The sequence below is a fragment of the Protopterus annectens genome, chromosome 2.part0, assembly GCF_019279795.1.
Source record: "Protopterus annectens isolate FY-2018-M chromosome 2.part0, PAN1.0, whole genome shotgun sequence".
Taxonomy (NCBI): Eukaryota; Metazoa; Chordata; order Ceratodontiformes; family Protopteridae; genus Protopterus; species Protopterus annectens.
The window spans coordinates 690,435,910-690,462,969 of NC_056728.1; the positions used below are offsets into that span (position 1 = coordinate 690,435,910).

Below are 27,060 nucleotides of genomic sequence, written 5' to 3' on the forward strand. Positions count from 1 at the left end.
AAACTAAATTTAAAATCAAATGATAAAGCAGAACTTACTGAAATTTCTAAGCTAAACCACAAATATTTAGAAATATTAAATTATAAGGTTGCTATAAAAGCATAGAAAAGATTAAACTATAGTCCTATTCAGTAAACCCCAGACATTTACATAAATTAGCTATCAGATCCAAACAAATTAGTAAACAAAATCACATTAATGAAATTAAATACAAGAATAACAACACAGTAAACAGAACAACTGATTTAGGAGGTATATTAGAAGCCCTTAGAAATCATTATCGGTCAATCCATGACATGCAATCACCACTAGATTCAGACGATGTAACAGATACATTTCTACAGGAAAATATCAATACTTAACTATCAAAACAGCAAAATAGTACCCTAAATAAAAACAAATAACCTTAGCAGAAGTGAAGGAACAAGTTAAAAATCTGAAGGATAATAAAGCCCCAGGGTTAGATGGGATAAACCCAGAAATATATAAAATTCTTCCAGAGCACACAATAAAGTTATTATTAAACATATTCTCCATGGTTAAACAAGACTTAATTTTCCCTCCCTCGTGGAAGTACTCAATAATTTCCCCATTCTGAAACAAGGTAAGGACCCCCAACTATGTGCATCCTACAGACCTATATCATTATTAAATATCGATTATAAAATGTTCATGTCTATCCTGGTCAAAAGACTAAAGAATATATTACCCAATCTAATACACCTTTGATCAAACTGGCTTTATCTTACATAGAAAAGTGCACGACAATATTATTAAGCTACTATCTTTAATAGACATTGCAAACAAAACCAAGAAACAATGAACTACTATTAAACAAAAAGAAACACCAGCTGTACCACAGAAACGTAGTTTATTAGGATAGTAAGCGCTTTCAGGGATCCAACCCCTTCATCAGACAATATGTAAATAGACCTTACAGAGTTTAATAGTGAAGTCAATTAAAAGCAATTAACTATTAAAAAGACAGTAACATAATTCACTTAAACGTACAAGTAAAATCAACTGTAATAGAATAACACAAAATCATCATGATATTGTATATAAAAAAGATGTGCAAAACTGCATATAATAAGACCAATCGAATTATAGAAAACAATCATTTAAAACACTATGGTCTCAAAAATCCTTAAGACATACATATCTGCTAAAATCAACCATAGTAAACACAATAGAAATATAACATATAACAGCCCTTTTTTCCTAGCATTGAAAATACTTTTCTCCAAAGGACAGATCTTCTGGTGGATAACCAAAAGCCACACCGTCTTCACTGACTGTGTCATAGTTTAGAGGTGAGGACATCTGTGACCTACATTCCGAGTTAATCTCCTTATCCCCAGGATCATCTCTCTCAAGAAAAGTGTCCTTTGGATTTTTAGGAAGTCAAACAGTAGGTTGCAATCTCTATAGGAATTGTAAGGTGACTTGAGAAGGTGAGCACAGACTTGATATAAGGAGGAGGTAGGAGGGATAGGCAGCCCGCTCATTTGTAGCATAGGCTTGGTAAAGACCTACATCTCAGAAGGGGCTCTAGGTTTAAGTACTTGTTCAGGGTTTTTTGGTGCCCAAGTGGATATGTCTTTGGGTTTAGTCATTTCTGCATAGTAAACATCCTCTTCAATAAGGATCCTGACGACTCCTCACTCCCCTTGAGTAATGACAAAGTGGTGCCCCTGTATAACATCTGTCTGCTATCCCAGCAGGAGGCAGTGGAAATTTTTGGGTCTGGTGGGATGTGCTATAGCCCACAGACCTGACACACAGTGAGGGTGCTTCACCAAAGGTCTCAGACATTAACAGAAGTAAAGCCTGGGGGCTGACCGAATGCCTCCATGGGGCTCTCTAGCCATGGATCCTTACGCGAGTCATCTCACTCAGGAAAGAGTTGGACTACATGGTCAACTCCTGCAGAGAAAGTGATAAGCTTTTTCTTCTTTCTTTTTTTAAACTCAGACACTACAGGACAGGCCTCCATCTTGCTCTGATAATTTCAGGCTTAAAATCCTGCCAAATCAGTTTCAAATGTTGTCTAAACCAAGACAATAAATACACCTACCTCAAAAGTCTTTAAAATTCATCTGCCTCATAGATAAACTTACTGTAGTTTGCGTAACTGCTCATACATTAAGACAACTTTATGTAAACTGAACGGCACAGGAATATTTATTCAGAAAAAAAAAACAAAACAAAAACAATCGTAACAAAAAATAGTCATATAAAAGTACCCAATAGGGTACAGCTGTCATCAGCCTAAAACCTAGGCCGATGGACTAGCGTTTGCTCTGCTTTTCTTTCTAGAGCACAGACTGTACATTTCAGCAATGTGGCAAGAAAGGACTAAAGAAAGTATGGGTGGAAGTTATCCTTATTACTAGGTACACAAGTATCATCAAGGTGAAGCAGACATCAGCTTGATCGAACGAGAAGAGTGCTCGACTATGTCTGGCTGGATGTTAGACATCAGCCTATGGCAAAGTTCCCTAATGTGGCAAATACAACAGTGACCCACAAAAGAATATCTACCAGTAGTAACTTAAAATTACATGGACCTCAAAGAGCAGTAATACAATGAGAAAACAGAAAGGCTAACATCTTGATTTAGTCAGCTGACTGATAAAAGCTTATGATGCATCTGCTGTTCTCTAATCTTTAATTTACATCCCAGTTAGAGCATTAAGTGGTGAAGTCTGACCCATCCAAAAGTACAGATCAACTGATCGAACTGTTAACAGTGGATTAAGCAAGCTTTTCTACCCGGCTGCAGACATGCAGATGGAATTTCAAAAACAATATCAAAAATGCATACTTTGTAGCAAGCTAGTAACTAAACAACTGTAATTGGACTCTGCTACCTATTAATGTCCACAGTTGTAGAAGCTACTAGTGTTCTTAAAAGTGAGTGAAATACTGGATGCCTTGAAGGCAAACATAACATTTTCTGACAATATTCTCTAATGTAGCAAAACTTTGTCAAAATATGCACCTTTCAATTAAAGCCTACATACAAATGATTAACAGAGCACAATGCAGTTATACAGATGATTCAGTCTTGGGCTTTCGAAATATACTTATAATCAACTCTATGGTCAGATATAGGGACCAGTTACCTGGCTACAAGCAGCACAGCAATTCTGCAAAATTAAGTGCACATCTACAAAACTAATTTAAATTCATCCCACTTACTTTAAAGAGCGAGTAATCACATCCTGACATCAAGTTGCTGGACAGCTGAATGTGATTGTAAAGCCTGTTTTTGGAAATAGGAAATGCCTGTTAAATCAATGAACAAATATATAATAAACCAATCAAAAATGTTACTAGCAGAATACTTAAAGAAAATAAATAAAAAAATAAATCTATCTAAAACAATATCAGATATGTAACAAGGCAACATTTCTGTAACTGACAAGACTTACTCCATATGCATTATGACCATTCAGGAAATAAAACTTTTTCAGACTGCCAGGAATCCTTCCATTTCCATCATATACCACTCATCAATGCTAAGGAAAAGCGAAGCGAGAGAGAGAACACCAGACACCACATGTGGGAAATAGAAAGAAGACGCACCATCTTCCTACAGATTTATATTTAAATACTCAACTTTTCTCTCCCAACAGCAACAGGTCCATCTTCCATAACAAAGAATGGAGTCCTTCACTAATCTGTTTGGGTGGCTATCATCATTGGAAAATAGCACAACATCCACAGCACTGAAAGAACAGGAAATGATGTCCAGCCTGTAACACTTTGTAAAGACACTCGGGAAAGACTAGATAGCACCGATATTTTCAACAATGTACTAAGGACAAAAGACAGCATAGGTAGCCACAGCACTAACTAAACAAAATTTTGGAGCTGCAGATAGAGGCCTTCCAAGAAAAAAAAAGGCAATTGGCTAACATCTGGAAAAGTTGTTCTTTGACACTTTCCTACCAAGTTTAGACTCCGCAAAGGATACAAATAACTGGTACTCCTAGAATAAAGGATTAGTTTTGTTTACATAATATTTGAGCTGACTGTAAACATCCATGCAATACAGAAGATATTTTCACTTTGTTAGAATACTCAAGACAAACGACAGGAAAGATTAAAGTACAGTTTTGTACCTACCATAAATGTAGATGTTCGAGTGTTCACCCTGCTGTAGTCATCACACTTGGGTTATCCTGCCATCAGGCGGTCCCGCAGTCGGCCTGAGTTCCAAAGTCTTGGTTCGGTGTCGGTTGCTGTCGCTTCTTCCCTGACGTCAGTGCGCCAGGGGTATACAAGAGGCATCCGACACCATTTTCTTCAGTTTTTCTCTCCCCAGATGTCAGGTGCCCCCAATAGGTAGGCAATATATATATATATATATATATATATATATATATATATATATATATATATAGAGAGAGAGAGAGAGACAGCGCTATATAAAAAAGAACATATAAAAATAAAACAATACCTTCAGGCACAAGCAAATACACCACAGAGGTTGTATTGGATAGAGTGGTATAGATAAGTCCAGCTAGTTCAGAAGGGATGGAGGAAAGTTAATAACCTGGACTGCAGCAGGGTGAACACTCGAACATCTATTATGTTCATAGTGTTACCCTTTTGCAGTCATCACACTTGGGTTGAATCCCAAAGCTAAGGATGGGAGGTGGAGTTAAACAGGGTTAGAAGAAGCTAGCAGGCCCTGCAAAACTGCAGTGGCAAAACCAGCTCTAGTCTTAGAATATAGAGGTAAGTGATGGTGTTTGGTGAAGGTGTGCACTGACCTCCAAGTTGCAGCTTCCAGAATATCCTTGGTTGGCACCCCCCCTGAGAAAGGCTGCTGATGTAGCTGTAGCCCTGGTGGAGTGGGACCTAATGTTAGCAGGTACTGGTTTCCCATGATGCGTGTAGCAGGAACGTATGCAATGCCCTATCCATTTTGAAATGGTCCGTTTTGAGATAGCTTTTCCTTGTGATCCTGCAGCATAGGCTACAAAGAGCTGGTCAAATTTTCTGAAAGCCTTAGTTTTATCCAAGTAGTAACGTAATTGCCTGTGAATGTCCAAAGAGTGCAGGAGTCTTTCTCCTTTGTTCTGGCGATTTGGAAAAAAGGTGGGCAAATGAATGGTTTGGTTTAGGGCTACACTGGATACCACCTTTGGCATAAAGTAAGGGTTAAGTTTGTAGAGAGACTCTGTCTTGATGAAAAGTGAGAAAAGGCTCAACTGCCATTAGTGCCTGTAGCTCTGAGACTCTTCTAGCTGAAGTTATTTGCTAGTAGCAGGGCAGTTTTCCATTAAAGAAATTTTAAATCAGCCGAAAAAGCTGGTTCAAAGGGTGGCAGTGTAAGCTTTTCCAGAAAGTACAGTTTTGTACCTACCATAAATGTAGATATTCGAGTGTTCACCCTGCTGCAGTCATCACACTTGGGTTTATCCTGTCGTCAGGCGGTCCCGCAGTCGGCCGGATTTCCAAAGTCTTGGTCCGACATCGGTTGCTGTTGCCTCATCCCTGACGTCAGAGCGCCAGGGGTACATGTATTGCAACCGACGCCATTTTCTTCAGTTTTTCTTGCCCCAGATGTCAGGTGCCCCCAAAAAGGTGATCCAAATTAGTACCAAAAGGTGTGAACACTGTACAAACACAAAATCCCTTCAGCTATAAGCAAAGACATCAGAAAGGCATAGCAAAGATTTAGCCAATAGATCGGAGGGGTTGGAGGGAGGGTAACCTGGACTGCAGCAGGGTGAACACTCGAACATCTACAGTTATGGTAGGGACAAAACTGTACTATGTTCATCGTGTTACCCTGCTGCAGTCATCAGACTTGGGTTGAGTCCCAAAGTTAAGGTAGGGTGGAGGCATCATAGAGGGTTAGTGGAGGCAATGAGGCCTTGCAGAACTGCAGTGGCGAAGCCTGCCCTGGACTTGGAATAAAGAGGTAAGTGATGGTGTTGGGTGAAGGTGTGTAAAGAACTCCAAGTTGCAGCTTCTAAAATTTCCTTGGTAGGAACCCCCCTGAGAAAGGCTGTAGAGGTAGCTGTTGCCCTGGTAGAGTGGGATCTAATGGTAGGAGGAACTGGTTTCCCATGATGGGTATAGCAGAATCGTATGCAATGGCCTATCCATTTAGAAATGGTTTGCTTGGATATGGCCCTCCCTTGAGAAGATGTAGCATAGGAAAAGTACAGTTTTGTACCTACCAGAAATGTAGATGTTCGAGTGCTAATACAGCTGCAGTCATAACAGATGGGGTTCTCCTGCCGTCAGGCGGGTCCTCGGTCGGCCGAATTCCAAAGTCTAGGTCCGGTATCGGTTGTCGTCGCTTCTTCCCTGACGTCAGTGCGACAGGGGTATAAAGGAACCAGCCAACGCCATTTTCTTCAGTTTTTCTTGCCCCAGATGTCAGGTGCCCCCAGAAGGAAGGCAATACATAAATTTGTGTAATAATGCAGTGCAATATAATCAAAATACAGTAGTTGCAAGCAAATACATCATAAATGAATACCCCAATCAGTTTGTATGAGGATGGGTTAGCCTACAGGCCTGTTCCAAGAGGGGAAGGAGGGAGGGAAACCTGGACTGCAGCTGTATTAGCACTTGAACATCTACATTTATGGTAGGTACAAAACTGTACTATGTTCATCGTGCATACAGCTGCAGTCATAACAGATGGGTAGAATCCCAAAGCTAAGAAAGGGGTGGTAGGCACTAGGAGGAACTAGAAGGAGCCAAAATGCCCTGCAAGACTGCAGTGGCAAAGCCTGCTCTGGATTTGGAGTATAATGGTAGGTTGTAGTGCTTGGAAAAGGTATGCACAGAACTCCAAGTGACTGCTTCCAAAATATCCTTGGTAGGAACTCCGCTGCAGAGGTGGCTGTGGCCCTGGTGGAATGAGTTCTAATGCCTGTAGTTACAGTTTTGCCATGAAAGGAATAGCAAAAGCGTATGCAGTGGGCTATCCATTTTGAGATTGTCTGTTTGGAAACTGGCTTTCTTTGAGCTCCTACAGCATAGGACACAAAGAGCTGTTCTGATTTCCTGAAAGGCTTTGTTCTGTCCAAATAATAACGCAGTTGTCTGTAGATGTCCAAGGAATGTAGCAATCTCTCCCCTTTGTTTTGAGGATTAGGATAAAAAGTAGGTAAATGTATGGCCTGATTTAAAGCTACCCTGGATACCACTTTAGGCATAAAGGACGGATTGGTTCGTAAGGAAACTCTGTCCTGATGGAAGATGATAAAAGGCTGGACAGCCATGAGAGCCTGTAGCTCTGAAACTCTATGAGCTGAGGTGATAGCCAGAAGGAAAGCTGTTTTCCAGGACAAATATTGCAAATCTGATGAGGCAGCTTGCTCAAAGGGAGGCAAGGTCAATTTTTCCAGAATGAAATTAAGATCCCAAGCAGGTATTGGTTGTTTCCTTGGAGGTCTTAGATTTTTAGCCCCTCTGAGGAACTGTCTTAAAAGAGGGAGAGAGAATAAAGGTGGATCAGTGTTGTATTCTGCAAAAATGGCTGAGGCATGGATTTTGATGGAGGAGAATGAAAGTCCACTGCTTAGCAGATCAGCCAAATATTGTAGTATTTGAGGTAAATTCAGTTTCCCAGGATCTTGGCCCTTTTTCTCATTCCAGACACAAAACCGTTTCCATTTTACGGAGTAAGCTTTTCTAGTTGATGGCCTTCTGGCCTCCAAAATGACATCCTGCACCTCCTTGGAGAGTAGGGCCTGTTGTGATGCTAAGGAATCTTCCATGCGGCTAGATAGAGTGTTTTTAGCTGGTTGTGAAGAGTTTTAAAGCTGTGCTGAGTCAGAAGAAGAGGCATTAGAGGTAGGGTCCATGGTGGGGAATGCGTCAGGCTCCTCAGGAGTGGGTACCAGTGTTGCCTTGGCCGGTCCGGAGCAATGAGAATCATCTTTGGTCTGTCTGCTATGGTTTTCAATAGGACTTTGGGCAGCAGAGGAAGGGGTGGGAAGGCATAAACTGTCATTGATGTCCAACTGAAAGAGAGAGCGTCCACTCTCTAGGCCTTTGGATGGAAAATCCTTGAGCAGAATTTTGTCAATTGGTGATTTTTGTGGGAGGCAAATAAATCTATGTCTGGCCTTCCCCATTCTTGGATTATTTCTGTAAAAACTTTTGTATGCAATTTCCACTCGTGTGGATCTGTCATATTCCTGCTTAGGTTGTCTGCCAGCGTGTTTTCCTTGCCTGGCAAGTACTGTGCTTGTAGTTCCATTTGTAAGTCCATGGCCATGTTCCAAAGCGACATAGCCAGTCTGCATAGGGGGTAAGAATGTGTTCCTCCCTGTTTGTTTATGTACCACATAACTGTGGTGTTGTCCGTTCTTATCAATAGTTGACCTGGTTGTAGAAGGTCCTTGAAAGCTATTATAGCATTTATTACTGCTAGCATTTCCTTTCGATTGATGTGAAGGTGCTTTTCTTTTTGGGACCATTTGCCCTGAATGCACCGATCTGTCATGTGCGCCCCCCAGGCGTAGTCCGAAGCGTCTGTTGTGATGACTTGATTTGCTTGAGGCTTGCTGAATGGGAGACCTGTGTTTGTTTGACATGCTTGAGCCCACCACAGAAATTCCTTTTGCAGACATGGAATTAGTGGTATTATTGTTTCCAAACTGTGGCTGTGTTGAGACCATATGTTTTTCAGGTACCATTGTAGTTTCCTCATATGCAGCTTTGCATGGGATTAGTAAGATGCAAGATGCCATGAATCCCAGAGCCTGCAGGATTTTCCTTGCAGTCAGCCTGGTGCAATTTGCTAGTGCTTTGAAGTATTGAATTAGTTGCCCCTGCTTCTCTGGCGTGAGGTAGGCCATCTGGGTGGTTGTGTCCAAATTGGCACCCAGGAAAATTATCTTCCGAGAGGGTATTAGCCTTGATTTCTTTTTGTTGACTGTGTATCCCAGAGAGTTCAACAACATTATTACATAAGCCAGATGTTTCAGAAGAATGTACTTGCTGTCTGCTTGGATCAGGCAGTCGTCTAAATTGGGGATTATCTGCATCCCTTGAAGTCTGCAGTAGGCAATTACTGATGCCAGGCATTTTGTGAATACTCTGGGCGCAGTAGATAAGCCAAAGGGCAATGCAGAGAATTGATAATGGGTTGAACCTGCAAGAAATCTGAGGTACCTTCTGCAATTTTGTCTGATTGGGACATGCAGGTATGCCTCCTTGAGGTCCAATGTTACCAGCCAAGACTCCTTGCCCAGCATGGGAAGAAGTTTCTGTAGAGTTAGCATCTTGAATTTTGGTACGAGTAGAAATGTGTTTAGGATGGATAGGTCCAAAATAGGTCTCCAATCTTTTCCCTTCCTTGGTACCAGAAATAGCCTGGAATAAAAACCTTGACCTTGTTAGATGCGTAGGTACCTCTTGAATAGCTTTCATGTTTATGAGATCTGTAATTTGCCTTTGTGCCTCTGCCCTTTGATTGTGTGGCAGGTTTGGCATGCCTCTCATTTTTGGAAGGGTGTGAAAATGGAATTTGTAGCCTCTGTTTATAATGTCCAGGATCCATTTGTCCTTTGTGATATGCCAATTTTTTGAAAATAATGCCAGCTTTCCTCCTAAGGGGGCTGCCATTTGAGACTTGCTTGGCATGCAAAGGGGAAAGTCATTGGGTTTGCTTTCTGAATGATTGCGAGTTATCCTCACCACCTCTTTGTGTAGGAGCTTGCCATTGTCTGCCTCTATACGATCCTTGGGATTGTCCTCTGCCCCTCGGACACCTGTATCTGCCTCTTTGGGGTCTGTCAGTGACAGGAAAGGACCAGTTTTTGGAAGGCCAATTTCTACTAAAACGTGGTGGTTGTACCTGTAGAAAATCTTTCACAGTTTACATTGATTTAGCCTTTTCCTCCATTTTCCTTAATACTTCCTCAGCATTAGCACCAAATAGTACATCCTTTTGAAGAGGGGCGTCCAGTAATTTAGCTTTAACATGATCAGGCAAGGCTTGTTCCTTGAGCCAGGCATGCCTACGTATGACTGATCCTGTAACAGCAGCTCTACATGAGGCCTCTAGAGCATCAAAACCACATTGTAAGGTATGCTTACCCACTTGTTCTGCACTATGCATCAAATCCTGCAACTCCTTCAAGTCTGGCTGTTCAGGTTGTGACATTTTACTTTTCAATTGTGATAGCAAAAACTGTTGGTATTTTAGCATATGGAACTGACAGTTTAAGACCCTCATGGCTAAGGTAGCCGAGGTATATACCTTTCCCCCCCCACCTTTCTAAGGATCTGGAGTCTCTCTCGGAAGGTAATGGATTTTAGCAGTGGAAGCCTTAACTCCCTTGGGGCCCTGTGAGATGGTTTCTGGGTCAGCAGCATGGCTTTTGTATAGAAATTGGTGTGAGTCAGGAACCCTGTAGTACCTGTCAGGCTTAACTGGAGCTGGAGGTAGAGAGTCCGGGTTAAGGCAGGCCTCCGATTAAACATCATCTAGGATGTCCAAGACAGAAGGTATAGCCAGAGGCCTGTGCTGAGGTAGCAAGAGAAATTCCCTAAGCCTTTTCTTGGAATCTGAATAATCTTGGCCTTCCCAGTGGAAGTGTTCCCTTAAGGTGTGCAAAGTTTCCCCAAATGAGTAATCCTCACGGGGGGATACAGAAGGGATGTACTCCTCCGCATCAGAGTCTTCAAAAGGAAAGTAAGAATGTTCCTGATCATCAGAGTGCTCTGAAATAATGGAGCCCTGATCAGAAGAGGGGGAATCTTCCTCCACTCTGTGCCTTTTGTCCGGTGGGGGCTGAGAACCTCTGATAAGAGTAATTAAATCCTCAGCCATTTTAAGCATCTGTTTCTTAGGCATGGGGCCTGTAGATGGGCCCTGTGTAGCTTGTCTCAGAGTGCGGGGCTGCTTTAGACTTAGTGAAAGCCTTGATGGAGAAACAAGAGGAAGGTCTGAAGACACCTTGAGTGGAGGTGGACCTGTCCACATTCTGAGTTTCAATGCCAAGAGTGGCTTCGGTATCTGTAGCCAGGGTGTGGGCCGAGGAGCCTGCGACCTCAGGCAGAGGAGACACCTCCAAAGAAGTGTTGTCGGTAGTCAGGGGCTGCGTAGGCGCTTCACTGAGAACCGGACCACGTGTAGTCGGATTAGGCGTGGTGTCGGCAGAGGCCGCGGACCTCGTGTGTCGGTCCTTGTCTTTGCGTTTTTTTAGACAAAACTGTAGTCGGAGTATCCGACAACATAATATAATTAAATGCTTTCCGAAAATAATGCTGGGCGAACTCCGCCCGACGCTTAATGGTGTGCTTGTTGAATGTAGCACAAAAGCGACAGACCGAGACGTCGTGGTCTGGGCCTAAACAAGGTATACAGAGGGAATGGAAATCCTTATGCGGTATTTGCTTCCCACAAGTAATACAATTATTAACTTTGTCTGACATCGGTCTGAGGCAAAAAAGTTTCCCCAACAGGGTACTTGGCTTTCAAGAAGACTTCGGTTTCCAAATTTTCGTAATCTCAGGAGCTGGCCGACCGGCATTGCAAACTGCTTCTGCTTCGGGCACTGTGCGGCAAGAAAGACTGAAGAAAATGGCGTCGGCTGGTTCCTTTACACCCCTGTCGCACTGACATCAGGGAAGAAGCGACGACAACCGACACTGGACCTAGACTTTGGAATTCGGCCGACCGAGGACCCGCCTGACGGCAGGAGAACCCATCTGTTATGACTGCAGCTGTATGCATGATGAACATCAAGCGAACGCTGATTGATTGAACTTATTTAAGCGAATGTTTAAAATATTGAAGCAACAGAAACCCAAATTTTTTCCTAGGGAAAGAATTTGGTTGTCCATTTCTGTTGCTTCAGTACTTTCAGTGCTGTGGTGGAAAGTTACGGGTCGGATTCAGGTAAGTGTGCGATTGTGTGGACATGAGGGTTAGGGTGGGTTTAGGTGAGTTAGGGAGCGGGTGAGGTGAGTTAGGGAGCAGGTGAGGTGAGTGTGCGATAGTGAGGGACCTTAGGGTTAGGGTTTGGGTTAAGTTAAGTGGATAGTTAGTGGTGTGCGCATAGTTTAGTGTAGGGTTAGGTGTCAGATTTTAGGTGTGTGTGTGTGTGTGTATGTATGGATTTTGGTTTGTTTGGTGTGCTTGTGTTGTGTGCATGTGTTTTGGATCAGCGATTATTTTCCCTAGGAAAAAAATCGCTGATCTGACAGTTCAAGATTGCAAGTTTTTGCTTACATAAGGTCGATCAATCAGTGTTCGCTGATCTAATATAGACCCGAATCAGAGAGTCCTTTGGGGGGAATAGGGCAAAATAGATGCTGCATTTGCTGATGGATGGGGAAGTGAAAAGGTCGCAGCAAGGCTGGCCCCAACAGCTGAAAATTTCTGCTGCTACTTCGAGATTGAGAAAATTCTCGTGGAGCAAGAGAATGCATCTGCTCAACTTGTCTGTGATGACATTGGAGTTCCCCGGGATATGCTTTGCCATCAGAAAGCAGTTGGAAGTTATCGCCCACTGCCAAATTCTTATGGCTTCTCAACACAAGGGGTATGACTTGGTTCCTCCTTTCTTGTTGATGTACCACACTACTGACATATTGTCTGACTTGAAGTGCAATCGTTCCAGAAGGAAGACCCGTTTGGAATGCTTCTCGGTTCTAGAACGTTGCTATGCAAGTTGGCCTCCAAAGTGGACCATGTGCCTTGGACTCTCTTTCCCTGGAAATGGCCACTCCACCCTATCAGGGAAGCATCAGTGGTCACAACGGCCTTGGGCTGAGGGGACTGTTATGGGTGGCTCCAAAGTTCTGTGTCTGGCCTCATTCACCAAAGAAGATCCTGCTTGCAAAAGTTGGTTATCTGAATCTGAAAACACGGAGGGTGATGGTTTGGGAACCACTGAGAGAGGAGAAGCCGTTGGAGAATTCGCATGTGCAGTTTCGCAAGAGGCACTTTTGGTATGGAAGCTGCCATGGATCCTAGGACCTGAAGAACCTCTTTCGCTGAGACTTTGTCAGAGTATCACCCAGAGCTGAAGCCTCAATCTTTGGAGTATGTGAGCTGGGAGTGACACCAGACAGGACAGTGTGTCAAAGATTACCCCGATTAATTCTATCTGATGAGCCAGAGTAAGGTTGGATTTCTCCCACTGCACAGTGATTCCCAAACTTTCTGCCAGAGAAAGAGTGTATTGCATGGATACCACCAGAAGATGCTTGGTGGGGGCGGTAAGGAGCCAATCGTCTAAGTATAGAAACACCCAGAATCCTTGCAGTCTCAAGTGAGCTGTAACCACTGGCAAGCACATTGTGAACACTCTGGGGGATGTAGACAGACCCAGCGGTAGGGCATGAAACTGATAATGATTGGCTCCTAGCCTGAAGCAAAGTAGACTCCTGGAGCATTTGTCCACTTTGATGTGGTAATACATGTCCCGGAGAATTATCGAGCACATCCAATCGCCCTCCCTTAAAAAAGGGAGAATGGACTGAACCGTGACCATCCGGAATTTCGTTTGGGCAACAAATTTGTTCAAACTGCTGAGATCCAGAATGGGTCTCCAGTCCCCTGTCCTTTCTGGCACCAAAAAGAATCTTGAGTAAAATCCGGATCCACATTGGTCTGGTGGGACTAGCTGGATGACTCTTTTGATGCAGCTTTTTTATTTCCGAAGCTGCTTCTTTCCTCTAACTGGGTGGAATGTCAAGAAATTTTGTTGGAAGTTTTGGATAAGTAATGAGGGGAATGGTGTAATCTCTGGTAATGATATTCTGCACTCAATGATCGGTGGCAAGAAAGTGCCAGACAGCTAGGTGCAGAGAGAAACTAACCCCCACTGCTTCCAGAGGAAAGGAATAAGGCTGCTCTTCAGGAGCGCTGGTAAGGCTGCCGAGAGAAGGAGTCTCTGGGGCCTTAGTTACGTGGAAACCCTGTGCCTCGATAGGGGTGTCTTCCAGAATTGTTAGCCACTCTGCGCCTGGGGGTATCATCACCACATGTGGCATGGAAAAGGCCCTGAGATTTTTTTGTGCCATATCTTCCCACTTCTCTGGTTCGTGGAGCAGAAACTTTGAGAGTTGGAAAAACATAGAACTACGGAAGATAGGGTCTTACCCTCCTGCTCACACCTAGCCAGAGTGTCATTTACCTTGGAGCCAAACAAGGAAGACGCTTGAATGGGAGTATTCAGAAAGGAATACTTGAAGGGGTCTGTAAGTTCACAAATGGACGTCCAGGCATGACATCTTATAACTATGCTTGAACTCGCAGCTCTAGGCTCCCCTTCGCTTGTGTGTGAAAGCAACCTCACGGACGAGTTGAAGATAAATTCCAGGGTTGCGAGCTGCGTGGCAACTTTGTCCCTTACCTTGTCAGACAACTGTCCTGCGAGCATTCCAGAGAGTTAGGAGATAGTCTCTTTGGAGCCTCGTAAAATGTGCCAAGTAGTTCAGGGACCGTATTGCAAAGGTTGCTGATGCAAAGACTTGCTTTCCCAATCTGTCCACGGCCCGGGACTCTCTGTTGGGCGAGTGGATAGTAGGACTCTCTTCAGCTAGATCCTTTTTCGTGGCCGCTGCCACCACCATAGCATCGACTGGTAAACCTCTGGACCAGTGTGGGTTATCCTTGGGTCGAGAGAGTACCTTGTCGGGTCTCCGAAGGATCATCTCAACAGAATCAGGGTTCTTCCATAAGCGCTGCACTACGAGCTGAACCAGCTCGTCTGTAAGCGGGGTGATTCAAGAGGTAGATGGCCGGGCACGGAAAGCCTGCAGCAACACGGACTCTTTAGAAGGATTAGCAAGCTGTCCGTCACCCCTCTGTTTCAGCATGGGGGTGACCGTGGGGACCCTTCAAAGTCATCGAAATCCATGTCCTCAGACTCCTCAGGGGGGGTCTACGTGCTTCCTCTTGGAAAACCTCTTCCATGGGGGCTCCTCAGTGGGGGCTTCTGAGGAGGATTCTGAAAAATGGGTACCCTGTACAGGGGGTTCCTGTGGCTTCCCTGTCCAGTGTCCACGGGAGGTGGCCTGTGGCAGCTGCAGCTCAGGGGGAGAAATCTGGGGTTCCGACGTTGGCGGAATGCTTCCAGAAGCAAGCACCCTCTCCATCACACAGAAAGCAGGTCTGCCCGAAGATGGATGCAAGGAAAACCTCAGAACCGGGGTCACACCCCATTCCGCCAAATCCGCTCCTGAGGATAGAGCCTCAAGCAGGATCGGTGCAGACAAAGCTCTTGGCACAGACGACGGAACCGAAGAGACACTCAGAACCGTGCCCTCAACCAAAGAGCCTGCAACCCAATCACGGGGTTGAGGAAGAACTGAGCCAGCAGGAATAGAGGACCAAAGGGACGGTCCTGGAGCCACAGTGAGGTCCACTACAGGCACCAAGACCGGGGGGAGGTTCCAAAAAGAACGTCTGAGCAGGAGGCTTTGGAACCGGAATGGCCATAGGAGGAGATTAGGATGGACTCCATGGAGAAGTCAACCCAAGTCCTGCAGAAGGATGGCTCCTGGAAGGCGTGGGTATCCCCCTGGCTGACAGCAGCTGATCCACAAGACGCACCACATTAAGTTCTGAAAGGCTCCTGGTGGATCTAGTGGATACTCCTGACGGAGAATCAGGTCGCTCTAGAAACGGGTTATACACTTGGCCTAGAAACAGGGTCTATGGACAGAGAGTATCGGGTCCGTGGTGTGGAATCTACTGGCACCAATCTCTCAAGCTTGGAGACAGGAAGCAGGGTCAAAATCCATTCTTGACGGAATCGTAAAAGAGCTCAGTGTCGAAGGGGTAAACCTGAGCAGATATGATAGGTTCAATAGTTATTGCAGAAATAGGCATCAAAAGCATCTACTGTGCCGAAGTTGTAGTAGGCAAGGCGAGTTCTGTAGTCAATGCCTGAGACAGTATCGGAGACGAAGCTGGTGCCAACCTGGAGCAGACAATGTCTGTGCCGACTAGGCAGATTTATGCTCTGAAGAAATTTTTTGCACTTTAGGTTTCACAGACTTACCCTGGTCACCCGAGGGTGAACAGGGAAACAAATGGGACCTATTCTTATCCTTCTTAGGAGGGATTGAGATCTCCATCACAGAAAGGGCCTCTGAAAAGGGCAACTTAAGTAGGCCCTTCAGTATTAACTTATTCTTGCGCTCATTCACAGTACACTGGCTGAAACTTTTGACAAATCACACAGAGGGGCTGCACCGAAAGAAGGGGCACCCCCAAGAAACAGACACAATCATCGTGAGAATCACTATTCAGAAGTTTACCATTACAAGAAGTACAATGCTTGAAGCCCGATGAACCTTTCTTTTCGGACATCATGAAAAAGTTTAACACAACAATCAAAATCTTCAGAGGAAAACTAAATTGTTCTCTCTCCAAGTCCAAACCTATCTAAATACACACAGTACCTATCCAAAGAGTCAAAAACACACAACTAGACAGAAAAGGGGAAGCAGAGAAGAAATAACAGCAGTAGTATTCAAGGACTAACACAAGGGTAGAGAGCGAAGGCCGTACCACCAATGGTACTTACAAGATTACCAAACGGGTATAAGTAGAAGAAGAAGAGGCAAATCTAACTGTAAATATAAAGATTAATGGCTGTAAGTCACAAACGACAAGAAAATAGACTTTTTTTTCACAAAATATCAAAAAGGTTCCACTTAGCTGAGAGCTCAGCTGAAACGTGGCTTTATGGCTCCGCGGCAAACGAGATCTAATGTAACAGAGAGAAAGGGATTGTGGGTAGAAGCTTAGTTCGAGATTTTTTGGCTAGCGCGAGCTTGGTCTTAAGCTGACTCGGTTCCGAGGACTCGGAACCGAACCCCATCAGTGATGGATGGAAAGAAGATTAACATCAGATAAAAAGTTATGTACTCACCATAATGACAGATTTGTGTTGTCTGTATCCCTCTGGTTCAACCTGTGGGACTATGGATCTGACACCAGCCAGTTCAAAGTCTTGAGCCTGCTTGGCTTCACCACCCTTACCCATAACTTCCTTTTCCTCCATCTACCCCCAGACTGAGTTTACCCATGAGATAAACAATCCAGACATAACATAGACAACTGAAAATCCCTCTCCCACCATTTGGAATAAAACAAGGAGAAAGCAAAACTTCAAAAGGTGAAACAAATTATGTCCAATATCCAGTCATCAAAGGAGGAAAGACTTGCAAAGTCAGCATGAGACAGACAGCACAGTTCTATCGTTATGGTGAGTATCCAATGTTGTCTGCTCTGTCTGGCTTCAACCTGTGGGACAGAATCCCCAGCCAAGAAAAATACCACTGGAGGAAATACAGAAAGATATTCCTCAACACAGTGAAGCCAAAGGAAACCCCAGGCTCATTTAAGATGTCCAGCTTATACTTCAACACAAAAGTGTGGTGACACAGCCAAGTTGCAGCAGCACAAATACCATCCATAGGAACTCCAGAAAGGAAAGCCACAGAAATAACTACAGCCCTCGTTGAATGACCTTTAGGCATGTGTACAAGGGTCTTGCCTTTCAAGGAATATGCAACCAAAATACAGCCGGATATCTTCCTGAACAAAGTCACTTTAGACACAGGACAGGACAGCCCAGCATGGATTTGAAAAGGAGACAAACAGTTGACTTGACTTCCTGAAAGACTCGGTATTGTCAAGATTGAATCTCAATTGTCTATTTACATCCAAACAATATACAATGTATTCACCTTTGTTGGAAAAATTGGGAAAAAACACAGGGGGATGAATAGAACTGCTAAGGATATTCTTGAAAACTAAAAAGAGTTGGTACAAACAGAAACCTTATCCTTTGTGGAACACCAAATAAGGGGATGAAGAATCAAGCACTTGCATCTTTGAAACCCTTCTTGCAAAAGTGCCACGAAAAAGTACAGCTGTGTACACTTACCATAAAATGTAGATGCTCAAGTGTATTCATCGTTGCAGTCATCACATTTGGGTTATCCCTGCGTGGGTAGCCCTCAGTTGGCCTGATTACCAGAGGCTTAGTATTTCTGCAAGGGTTGCTGTCGCTTCATGACTGACGTCAGGTCGTCAGTAGTATAAAGTAAGGCAGCCAACGCCATTACATCAGTTTTTCTTGCTCTGTCAGGAGCCCCCAAGTAGGAGCCAGGACATGGTGGAAGAAACCCACCAGTAGAAAGTAAATACCAGAAAGTTCCGTGTAATAAGAGAGAAAAAGGGGGAAGGAGGGGAGGGAAACCAGGACTGCAACAGTGAACACACTCGAAAGTACAGTTTTATACCTACCATAAATGTAGATGTCCGACAGGTATGCATCTGCAGTCATAACATATGGGTTGTCCTGCCGCAGGCAGCCCTTCGGTCGGCCGGATTCCAAAGTCTGGGTCTGGCCTCGGCTGATGTCGCACTTTCCCCGACGTCAAGAGCTTCTGGGGTATAAAGGCATCAGCCGACGCCATTTTCCTCAGTGTTTCTTGCCCCAGATGCCAGGTGCCCTCTAGGAAGGCTAAATATGGATAAATGTTGAAAATTCCAAACAGCAGCAAACATATATATATACATACAAACAAATCAGCTAGCTGAAAGAGGGGTAAGCACCCTAGGAATACCACAGAGGGGAATGAGGGTGGGTAATCCTGACTGCAGATGCATACCTATCGGACATCTACATTTATGGTAGGTACAAAACTGTACTATGTCCTTCAAGGATGCATCTGCAGTCATAACATATGGGTAGAATACCATAGCCAAACTGGGGGAGGAGGTACTAAGATAAGGATGGTGTAGTTAAGATCCCCTGTAAAACTGCAGTTGCAAAACCTGCTCGGGATCTGGAGTATAAAGGTAGATTGTAATGCTTGGCAAATGTATGCACGGAGCTCCAAGTAGCAGCTTCTAAAATGTCCTTGGTAGCCACCCCTCGTAGGAAAGCTGTAGAGGTGGCGGTGGCTCTTGTGGAGTGAGGTCTGATATTTTCAGGAGCTGTCTTTCCATGAAAAGAGTAGCAAAAACGAATGCAATTTCCTATCCATTTTGAAATTGTCTGTTTGGAAATGGTTTTTCCTTGCACCCCAGTTGCATATGCTACAAAAAGTTGGTCAGTTTTTCTGCTGGTTTTAGTTCTGTCCAGATAGTAGCATAGTTGTCTGTGTACATCCAAGGTGTGCAATAGTTTTTCCCCCTTGTTCTGTGGGTTAAGGAAGAACGTAGGCAAATGAATAGCTTGGTTCAAGGATACCCTGGACACCACCTTTGGCATGAAAGTAGGATTGGTTCTCAGGGACACTCTATCCTGGTGAAAAATAAGGAAAGGCTGCACTGCCATTAGTGCCTGTAACTCGGATACTCTTCTTGCTGAAGTGATTGCCAGAAGGAAAGCAGTCTTCCAAGACAAGAACTGTAAGTCTGCTGATGCTGCTGGTTCAAAAGGGGGTAGTGTTAATTTTTCTAGCACAAAATTGAGATCCCACGCAGGCAGAGGGGGTCTCCTTGGAGGTTTTACATTTTTGATCCCTCTTAAAAATTGTCTGAGGAGAGGGTGAGAGAAGATAGGAGGATCCATGTTGTACTCTGCTGAAATTGCTGAAGCATGAATATTTATGGAAGAATAGGACAGGCCATTGTGAAACAGTTCTGCTAAGTATTCTAGGATGTGTGCTAGGTTTGCCAGTGTGACATCTGTACCCCTTGATGTGCTCCAAATGAGGAATCTCTTCCATTTAGCTGAGTATGTCTTCCTTGTGGAGGGTCTGCGAGCCTCCAGGATAATGTCCTTGACCCTCTGGGATAAGACAGTTTGGTTTTGTTTTAAACAATTTTCTAGGCAGTTAGCTGCAGTGTTTTCAAGTTTGGATGCAGGGTCTTGAAGTTGTTCTGCGTTAGAAGAAGAGGCCATAGGGGTAGAGGCCATGAGTTCGCCCGAGACATGCTTCTCAGTAGCGGATACCAGTGCTGCCTTGGCCAGTCTGGAGCTATTAGTATCACCTTTGGCTGTTCCTCCTTGATCTTCAGTAGAACTTTGTACATCAATGGGAAAGGTGGAAATGCATACACTGTCAGGGCATTCCAGCTGAAAGAGAGAGAGTCCACCCTCCAGGCTTGTGGGTGGTATACCCTTGAGCAGAATTTCTTCAGTTGGTGGTTGAGTGGGGAGGCGAACAGGTCTATCTCTGGCATTCCCCATTTGCTTGTTATGAGTTTGAAGATGTCTGGATGCAGCATCCATTCGTGAGCATCCGTGGTAGTTCTGCTTAAGCTGTCTGCTAATGAATTTTCTTTTCCTGGTACGAAGTTGGCCTGTAGCTGGATGTTGAGATTCAGGCCTAGGTTCCACAGATCCATTGCCATCCGGCATAGAGGGTAGGAATGAGTGCCTCCCTGTTTGTTTATGTACCACATGACTGTGGTATTGTCTGTCCTTATTAGCAGATGTTCTTGCTGGAGGAATGATTTGAATGCCTCGATTGCATACTTCACTGCCAGCATCTCCTTTAGGTTTATGTGCAAGTTTGGCTGGTCTTGAGACCATAGGCCTTGGATACACTTGTCCTCCATGTGTGCTCCCCATCCTAGGTCTGAGGCGTCCGTGGTGATGGTCTGCCTTGGTCGTGGTTTGTTGAAAGGCAACCCTCTGTTGGACTGGCAGGCCTGAGCCCACCACAGGAATTCCTTTTTTAGGCATGGAATGATTGGTATCATGGTTTCTAGACTGTGCCTGTGCTGAGACCATACATTCCTTAGGTACCATTGTAATTTCCTCATATGCAGCCTGGCATGCGGGATCAAGATTATGCAGGATGCCATGTAACCCAGGGCCTACAGGACTTTCCTTGCAGTAAGCTGAGCTTGTCTTGTCAAAGCCATGAAGTAGACTGGGAGTTGCTTTTGTTTTTCTTCTGTGAAAAAAGCCATCTGAGTTATTGTGTCCAGATCCGCACCCAAAAATGTTATCCTTTGGGATGGCACTAGTCTTGACTTCTGGATGTTGACTGTGTATCCCAAGGCCTGTAACAGATGTATGACATAGGCCAAATCCTTTATTAGTTTTGCCTTGTTGTCCGCTTGTATTAGGCAGTCGTCCAGGTATGGATAGATTTGAATTCCCTGAAGCCTGCAATGTGCAATTACTGATGCCAGGCATTTCGTGAATACTCTGGGCGCAGTAGATAAGCCAAAGGGCAATGCTGAGAATTGATAATGCTCTGATCCTGCAAGAAATCTGAGGTGTCTTCTGCAATCTGGTCGTATAGGGACGTGCAGGTATGCCTCCTTGAGATCTAGAGTCACCAGCCAAGACTCCTTGCCCAACATGGGAAGAAGTTGCTGTAGGATCAGCATTTTGAATTTTGGCACAATGAGATATGTGTTTAGTGCGGACAAGTCGCGAATAGGCCTCCATTGGTTTTCTTTTCTTGGTACAAGGAATAGTCTGGAGTAAAATCCTAGGCCTTGTTCCACAGATGGTACCCTTTCTATCGCTTTCATCTGGAGTAAATTGTTGATTTGTCTTAAAGCCTCTGGCTTCTGGTTTGGTGGAAGGTTTGGCATTCCGCTCCTTCTTGGTAAAGTGTGGAAGTGAAACCTGTATCCTTTGTCTATTGTTTGCAATGTCCATGTGTCTTTTGTAATGCAATGCCAGTTTTTTGAGAATAAAGCCAGCTTTCCGCCCAAGGGTGCTTCCAGTTGTTCCCTGGTAGGCGGAATCAGAGTCAAGTCATTGTGTCTGTCCTGTGGAAGTCGTTGTAGTTGCAGTTGTGGCACTACTCCTCTGGTTGGCAGGCTGCCACTGACGACCCCTGTAGGCACCCTTTGATTGACCTCTGCCTCTTGGGCATCTATTCCTGCCCCTCTGTGCTCTGGAGGTGTCTGGAAAGGACCAATTCTTTGAAGGCCAGTTTCTGCTGAACCTCGGAGGTTGAACTTGCAGAAAATCCTTTACTGTTTGCACAGATTTTGCTTTTTCTTCCACCTTCTTTAGAATCTCCTGTGCAGGGGAGCCAAATAAACTTTGTTTCTCCACTGGAGCATCTAGGAGTTTAGCCTTGACATGGTCTGGCATGGATTGTTCTTTTAGCAAGGCATGCCTTCGAAATACTGCCCCAGTCATAGCTGATCTAAATGAAGCCTCCACTGCATCATAGCCACATTTTAAGAAATGATTACTGACCTGCTGAGAGTTGTGTACCAAATCCTGAAGGGACTTACGGTCTAAAGGTTCAGGAGAAGAAAGCTTTTTATTCAGCTGATCTAACAAATATTCCTGATACTGTATCATATGGAATTGACAGTTTAATGCCCTGGCAGAAAGAGTAGCAGATGTATAAACCTTTTTTCCCCATCTCTCTAATGTTCTTGACTCTCTTTCAGAGGGAAGGGGTTTTTTGGCAGTGGTAGCTGCAACACCTTTTGGGCCCTGAGAGATAGTTTCTGGGTCTGCAGCATGGGCTTTATACAAGTGGAAGTGAGAATCCGGGACCCTGTAATATCCGTCAGGTTTGGCAGGGGCCGGTGGAAGAGAATCAGAGGCAGAACTGACATTATATGCATCATCAATTACAGTAAGCACAGGTGGTATGGCTAAAGGCCTATGCTGGGGCAAATGTAAAAATGTCCTGAGTCTTTTTCTAGAATCAGAGAAATCCTGACCCTGACATTGAAAGTGTTCCCTCATTGAGTGTAAAGTCTCCCCAAAGGAAAATTCTTCTGGAGGAGAGGCAGAAGGAATAGAGTCTTCTGCATATGAATCCTCATAAGGCGAATATGCCCCTTCCTGATGGTCTCATAAATCTGATCCATCCGAGGAGTAATCAGAGGAGAGAGGTTCAGGGGGTTCAGTCCTAGGCCTTTTGTCAAGAGGAGGGTGGGAGGCCCTGTCTGGGTGAGGTTGGGAACCCCTAATCAAAGATATAAGGTCCTCAGCAAGGCTGAGAATTTGTGAACTTGAGGAAGGTCTCTGAGAAGTAGATTTTGCAGGTAAAGCTTTTGAGATTTTAGCTGCTTTAGCCCTGGAGAAGGCCTTAATAGACATAGAAGCAGGGGGCCTAGCTGCCCCACGTGCAGGAGTAGAAATGTCCAATGGAAGGGTGTCAGACAATTCTTGTGCGCTTGCTTCTTCGGTAGGGATTTCTGAAGCCGACTCAGCCGGGGCCTCTCTGGCCTCGGTTGTCGGAGGTATGTTTTCGGCAGAAGTAAGAACCGAGGACTCGGTTTCAGCCGAAACCGAGACACTCGCGGTAGGCCTAACCGTGGTTTCAGCGAAACCGGGCGAAAGTGTCGGTCTTTTTCCTTGCGTTTTTTGGCTAAATGTGTAGTTGGAGTCTCAGACGGCATTTTATATGCAAAAGCGGATCCAAACAACTCTTCTGCAAACTCCGACTGACGTCTAAGAGTCCGTCGGTTGAAGGAGGCACAGGCTAAACAAGCTGATACGTCGTGGTCTGGGCCTAAGCAAGGAAGGCAGTAAGAATGGAAATCCTTATGAGGTATTTGTTTCCCACAAGTTAAACAATTATTTACTTTGTCTGACATCGGCTGAGGCAAGAAAGAGTCCCCCAACGGGGTACTTAGCTTTTTAGAAGTTTTCGGTAGCTGAATTCTCTGGATCTGACCGACCGGCACTTGCGAACAGCTTCTGCTTCGGGCACTGCGCGGCAAAAAAACTGAGGAAAATGGCGTCGGCTGATGCCTTTATACCCCAGAAGCTCTGACGTCGGGGAAAGTGCGACATCAGCCGAGGCCAGACCCAGACTTTGGAATCCGGCCAACCGAAGGGCTGCCTGACGCAGGACAACCCATATGTTATGACTGCAGATGCATCTTTGAAGGACATAATCAACATTTAAGGTAAGTGTACACAACTGTACTATGTTCTTCGTGTTTCACTGTTGCAGTCATCACATTTGGGTTGATTCTCAAAGCTGAAGAAAATAGTGGAGGCAGTCAAGAAGACTGGGGACTGGCTAGGATGCCCTGCAAAACTGGAGTGGCAAAGCCTGCCCCGGATGTGGAGAAGATAGGCAAGTGGTAATGCTTGGTGAAGATATGAACAGATGTCCATGTTGCAGCCTCCAGGATGTCCCTGGTGGGGACTCCTCTGAGGAAAGCTGTAGAAGTGGAGGTTGCTCTGGCAGAGTGAGTTCTGACCACCTTAGGAGGAGGTTTCCCATGTTGTTTGTAGCAGAAATAGATGCAGTGTGCTATCCATTTCAAAATGGTTTGTTTGGATATGGCTTTGCCCTCTGCTCCTGCAGCAAAGCTGACTAACAAATGATCAGTCTTTCTGAATGATTTAGTCTTGTCTAGATAGAATCTGAGCACATCTAGAGTGTGCAGTATTCTATCCCCCTTGTTTTGTGGGTTACGGAAAAAGGTGGGCAAATGAATGGATTGGTTGAGAGCCACACTGGACACTACCTTTGGCATGAAGGATGGGTTAGTCCTGAGGGAGACCCTGTCAGCATGGAAAATGATGAAGGGCTCTACAGCCATTAGTGCTTGTAGCTCGGATACTTTTCTTGCTGAAATGATGGCCAGAAGCAAGGCTATCTTCCATGAGAGAAAAGTACAGTTGTGTACACATACCATAAATGTAGAAGTTCGAGTGTATACCCTGTTGCAGTCATCACATTTGGGTTATTTGCTTGCAATAGCCCTCAGTCGGCCTGATAAACAAAGTCTTGGGTCCTGCGTCGGTTGCCATCTCTTCTTCCGTGACGTCAGGTAGTTCGGGGTATAAAACATGCAGCCGACGCCATTACATCAGTTTTTCTTGCCCCAGATGTCAGGTCCCCCTTAATGGGAAGCAATAATAAATATATATCTATATATATATATATCTATATATATATATATATCTATATATATATATATATATATATATATATATATATATATATATATATATATATATATATATATATATATCTATATCTATGTATGTATATATATATATATATATATATATATATATATATATATATATATATATGTATATATATATATATATATATATATACAATAATAAAACCAATGAAGAACAAAAGTTACAGGTATCCTTGAGTCAATAGCAGGCCAACAGGATAAAACTTTCTTAACGCAAGTTTATTCAGTCAAATAAAAACAGCGTTTTCGCCACCACAAAGAAGCAGCTTCATCAGAGTACAAATTCAGGTGCCAAAAAGACATAATTTATATTCACAGGAAGTGATTCAAAAAACACGTCACCTCCCTGTGTTAGTGCTACAGGTGTTTCTCATTTACAAGAATGCAACATTTTTTAAAAACAAGCTTGACTAATTAAAACAGAAAAGTTATAAGAAAAATCTTGTTGCTTTAACTTACTAACACCTACATCTTTGAATGTATTTTGACCAAAATGAGTAAAAAATGTTTTAAAACACAAAAAAATACATGAAAAGTTTAAAAGTAATCTAAAAGAGATTATTATGTATTTGATATTTAACACCAAACCTTTCATCAATACAAACATATATGTTTTATCTGAAGTAACTCCTAAGCTTTAAAACAGCTGATATATTAAAGTTTTCATTTAATCCGGGAAACCTGAAGGCATCTAACCTTAATTGCCACTCGAGTTCCCGGTTCTCTAAAATCAGGGAAGTTGGAACACCTCTAATACCAATGGGGACTTGATCAATCCCCATAAATGAAAAACTATGTCCAGGATTGTTATTAACATGTTTGGCCAGTGCATTGTCGTTAAGGTTCTTTCTAATAGCATAGATATGCAGGTAAAACCGTTCACGCCGCGCTCGTGAACGGTTTTACCAGCATATCTATGCTATTAGAAAGAACCTTAACGACAATGCACTGGCCAAACATGTTAATAACAATCCTGGACATAGTTTTTCATTTATGGGGATTGATCAAGTCCCCATTGGTATTAGAGGTGGTCCAACTTCCCTGATTTTAGAGAACCGGGAACTCGAGTGGCAATTAAGGTTAGATGCCTTCAGGTTTCCCAGATTAAATGAAAACTGTAATATATCAATCAGCTGTCTTAAAGCTTAGGAGTTACTTCAGATAAAACATATATGTTTGTATTGATGAAAGGTTTGGTGTTAAATATCAAATACATAATAATCTCTTTTAGATTACTTTTAAACTTTTCATGTATTTTTTTGTGTTTTAAAACATTTTATACTCATGTTGGTCAAAATACATTCAAAGATGTACGTGTTAGTAAGTTAAAGCAACAAGATTTTTCTTGTAACTTTTCTGTTTTAATTAGTCAAGCTTGTTTTTAAAAAAATGTTGCATTCTTGTAAATGAAAAACACCTGTAGCACTAACACAGGGAGGTGACGTGTTTTTTGAATCACTTCCTGTGAATATAAAGTATGTCTTTTTGGCACCTGAATTTGTACTCTGATGAAGCTGCTTCTTTGTGGTGGTGAAAACGCTGTTTTTATTTGACTGAATAAACTTGCGTTAAGAAAGTTTTTTCCTGTTTGGCGTCTCCTGGCTATTGGACTCAAGGATACCTGTAACTTTTGTTCTTCATTGGTATCTATAGATACATATATATATATATATATATATATATATATATATATATATATATATATATATATACAGATCTATATAAATATATCTATCTATATATATATATATATATATATATATATATATATATACACACACACACACACACACACACACACACACACACACACACACACACACACACACACAAGGTTATACCTCCAACAAAAAAGCAAATACACCAAAAAGCTTTTAAGCATAGTAAAGGAAAGTAGATGCATAGCCAAAAGAAGTCAGGGGGCTGGAGGGAGGGTAAAGTACAGTTGTGTACACTTACCATAAATGTAGATGTTCGAGTGTATTCACTGTTGCAGTCATTACATTTGGGGAATCTTGCTGGCAGGTTGCCCGCAGTCAGCCTGAATTCCAAAGTCCTGGGTCCTGCGTCAGCTGCTGTCGCCCCTTCCCTGACGTCAGGTCGTCAGGGGTATAAAAGAAGCAGCCGATGCCATTTTCTTCAGTTTTTCTTGCCCCAGATGTCAGGTGCCCCCAAAAAGGGTAGCCAAAAATTTATAT

General features: G+C 43.6%; 1 protein-coding gene across 2 annotated transcripts in view; it reads right to left on the reverse strand.

The window, feature by feature from the left end:
* Positions 1–27,060, reverse strand: part of LOC122793195 (eukaryotic translation initiation factor 4E-like) — an 891,923-nt gene that overhangs the window by 557,067 nt on the left and 307,796 nt on the right. For both annotated transcript variants that reach the window (XM_044061026.1, XM_044061025.1), the window contains one exon: positions 3,205–3,268. In XM_044061026.1, the coding sequence (XP_043916961.1) occupies positions 3,205–3,268 (64 nt within the window). The remainder of the gene's footprint in view (positions 1–3,204; positions 3,269–27,060) is intronic.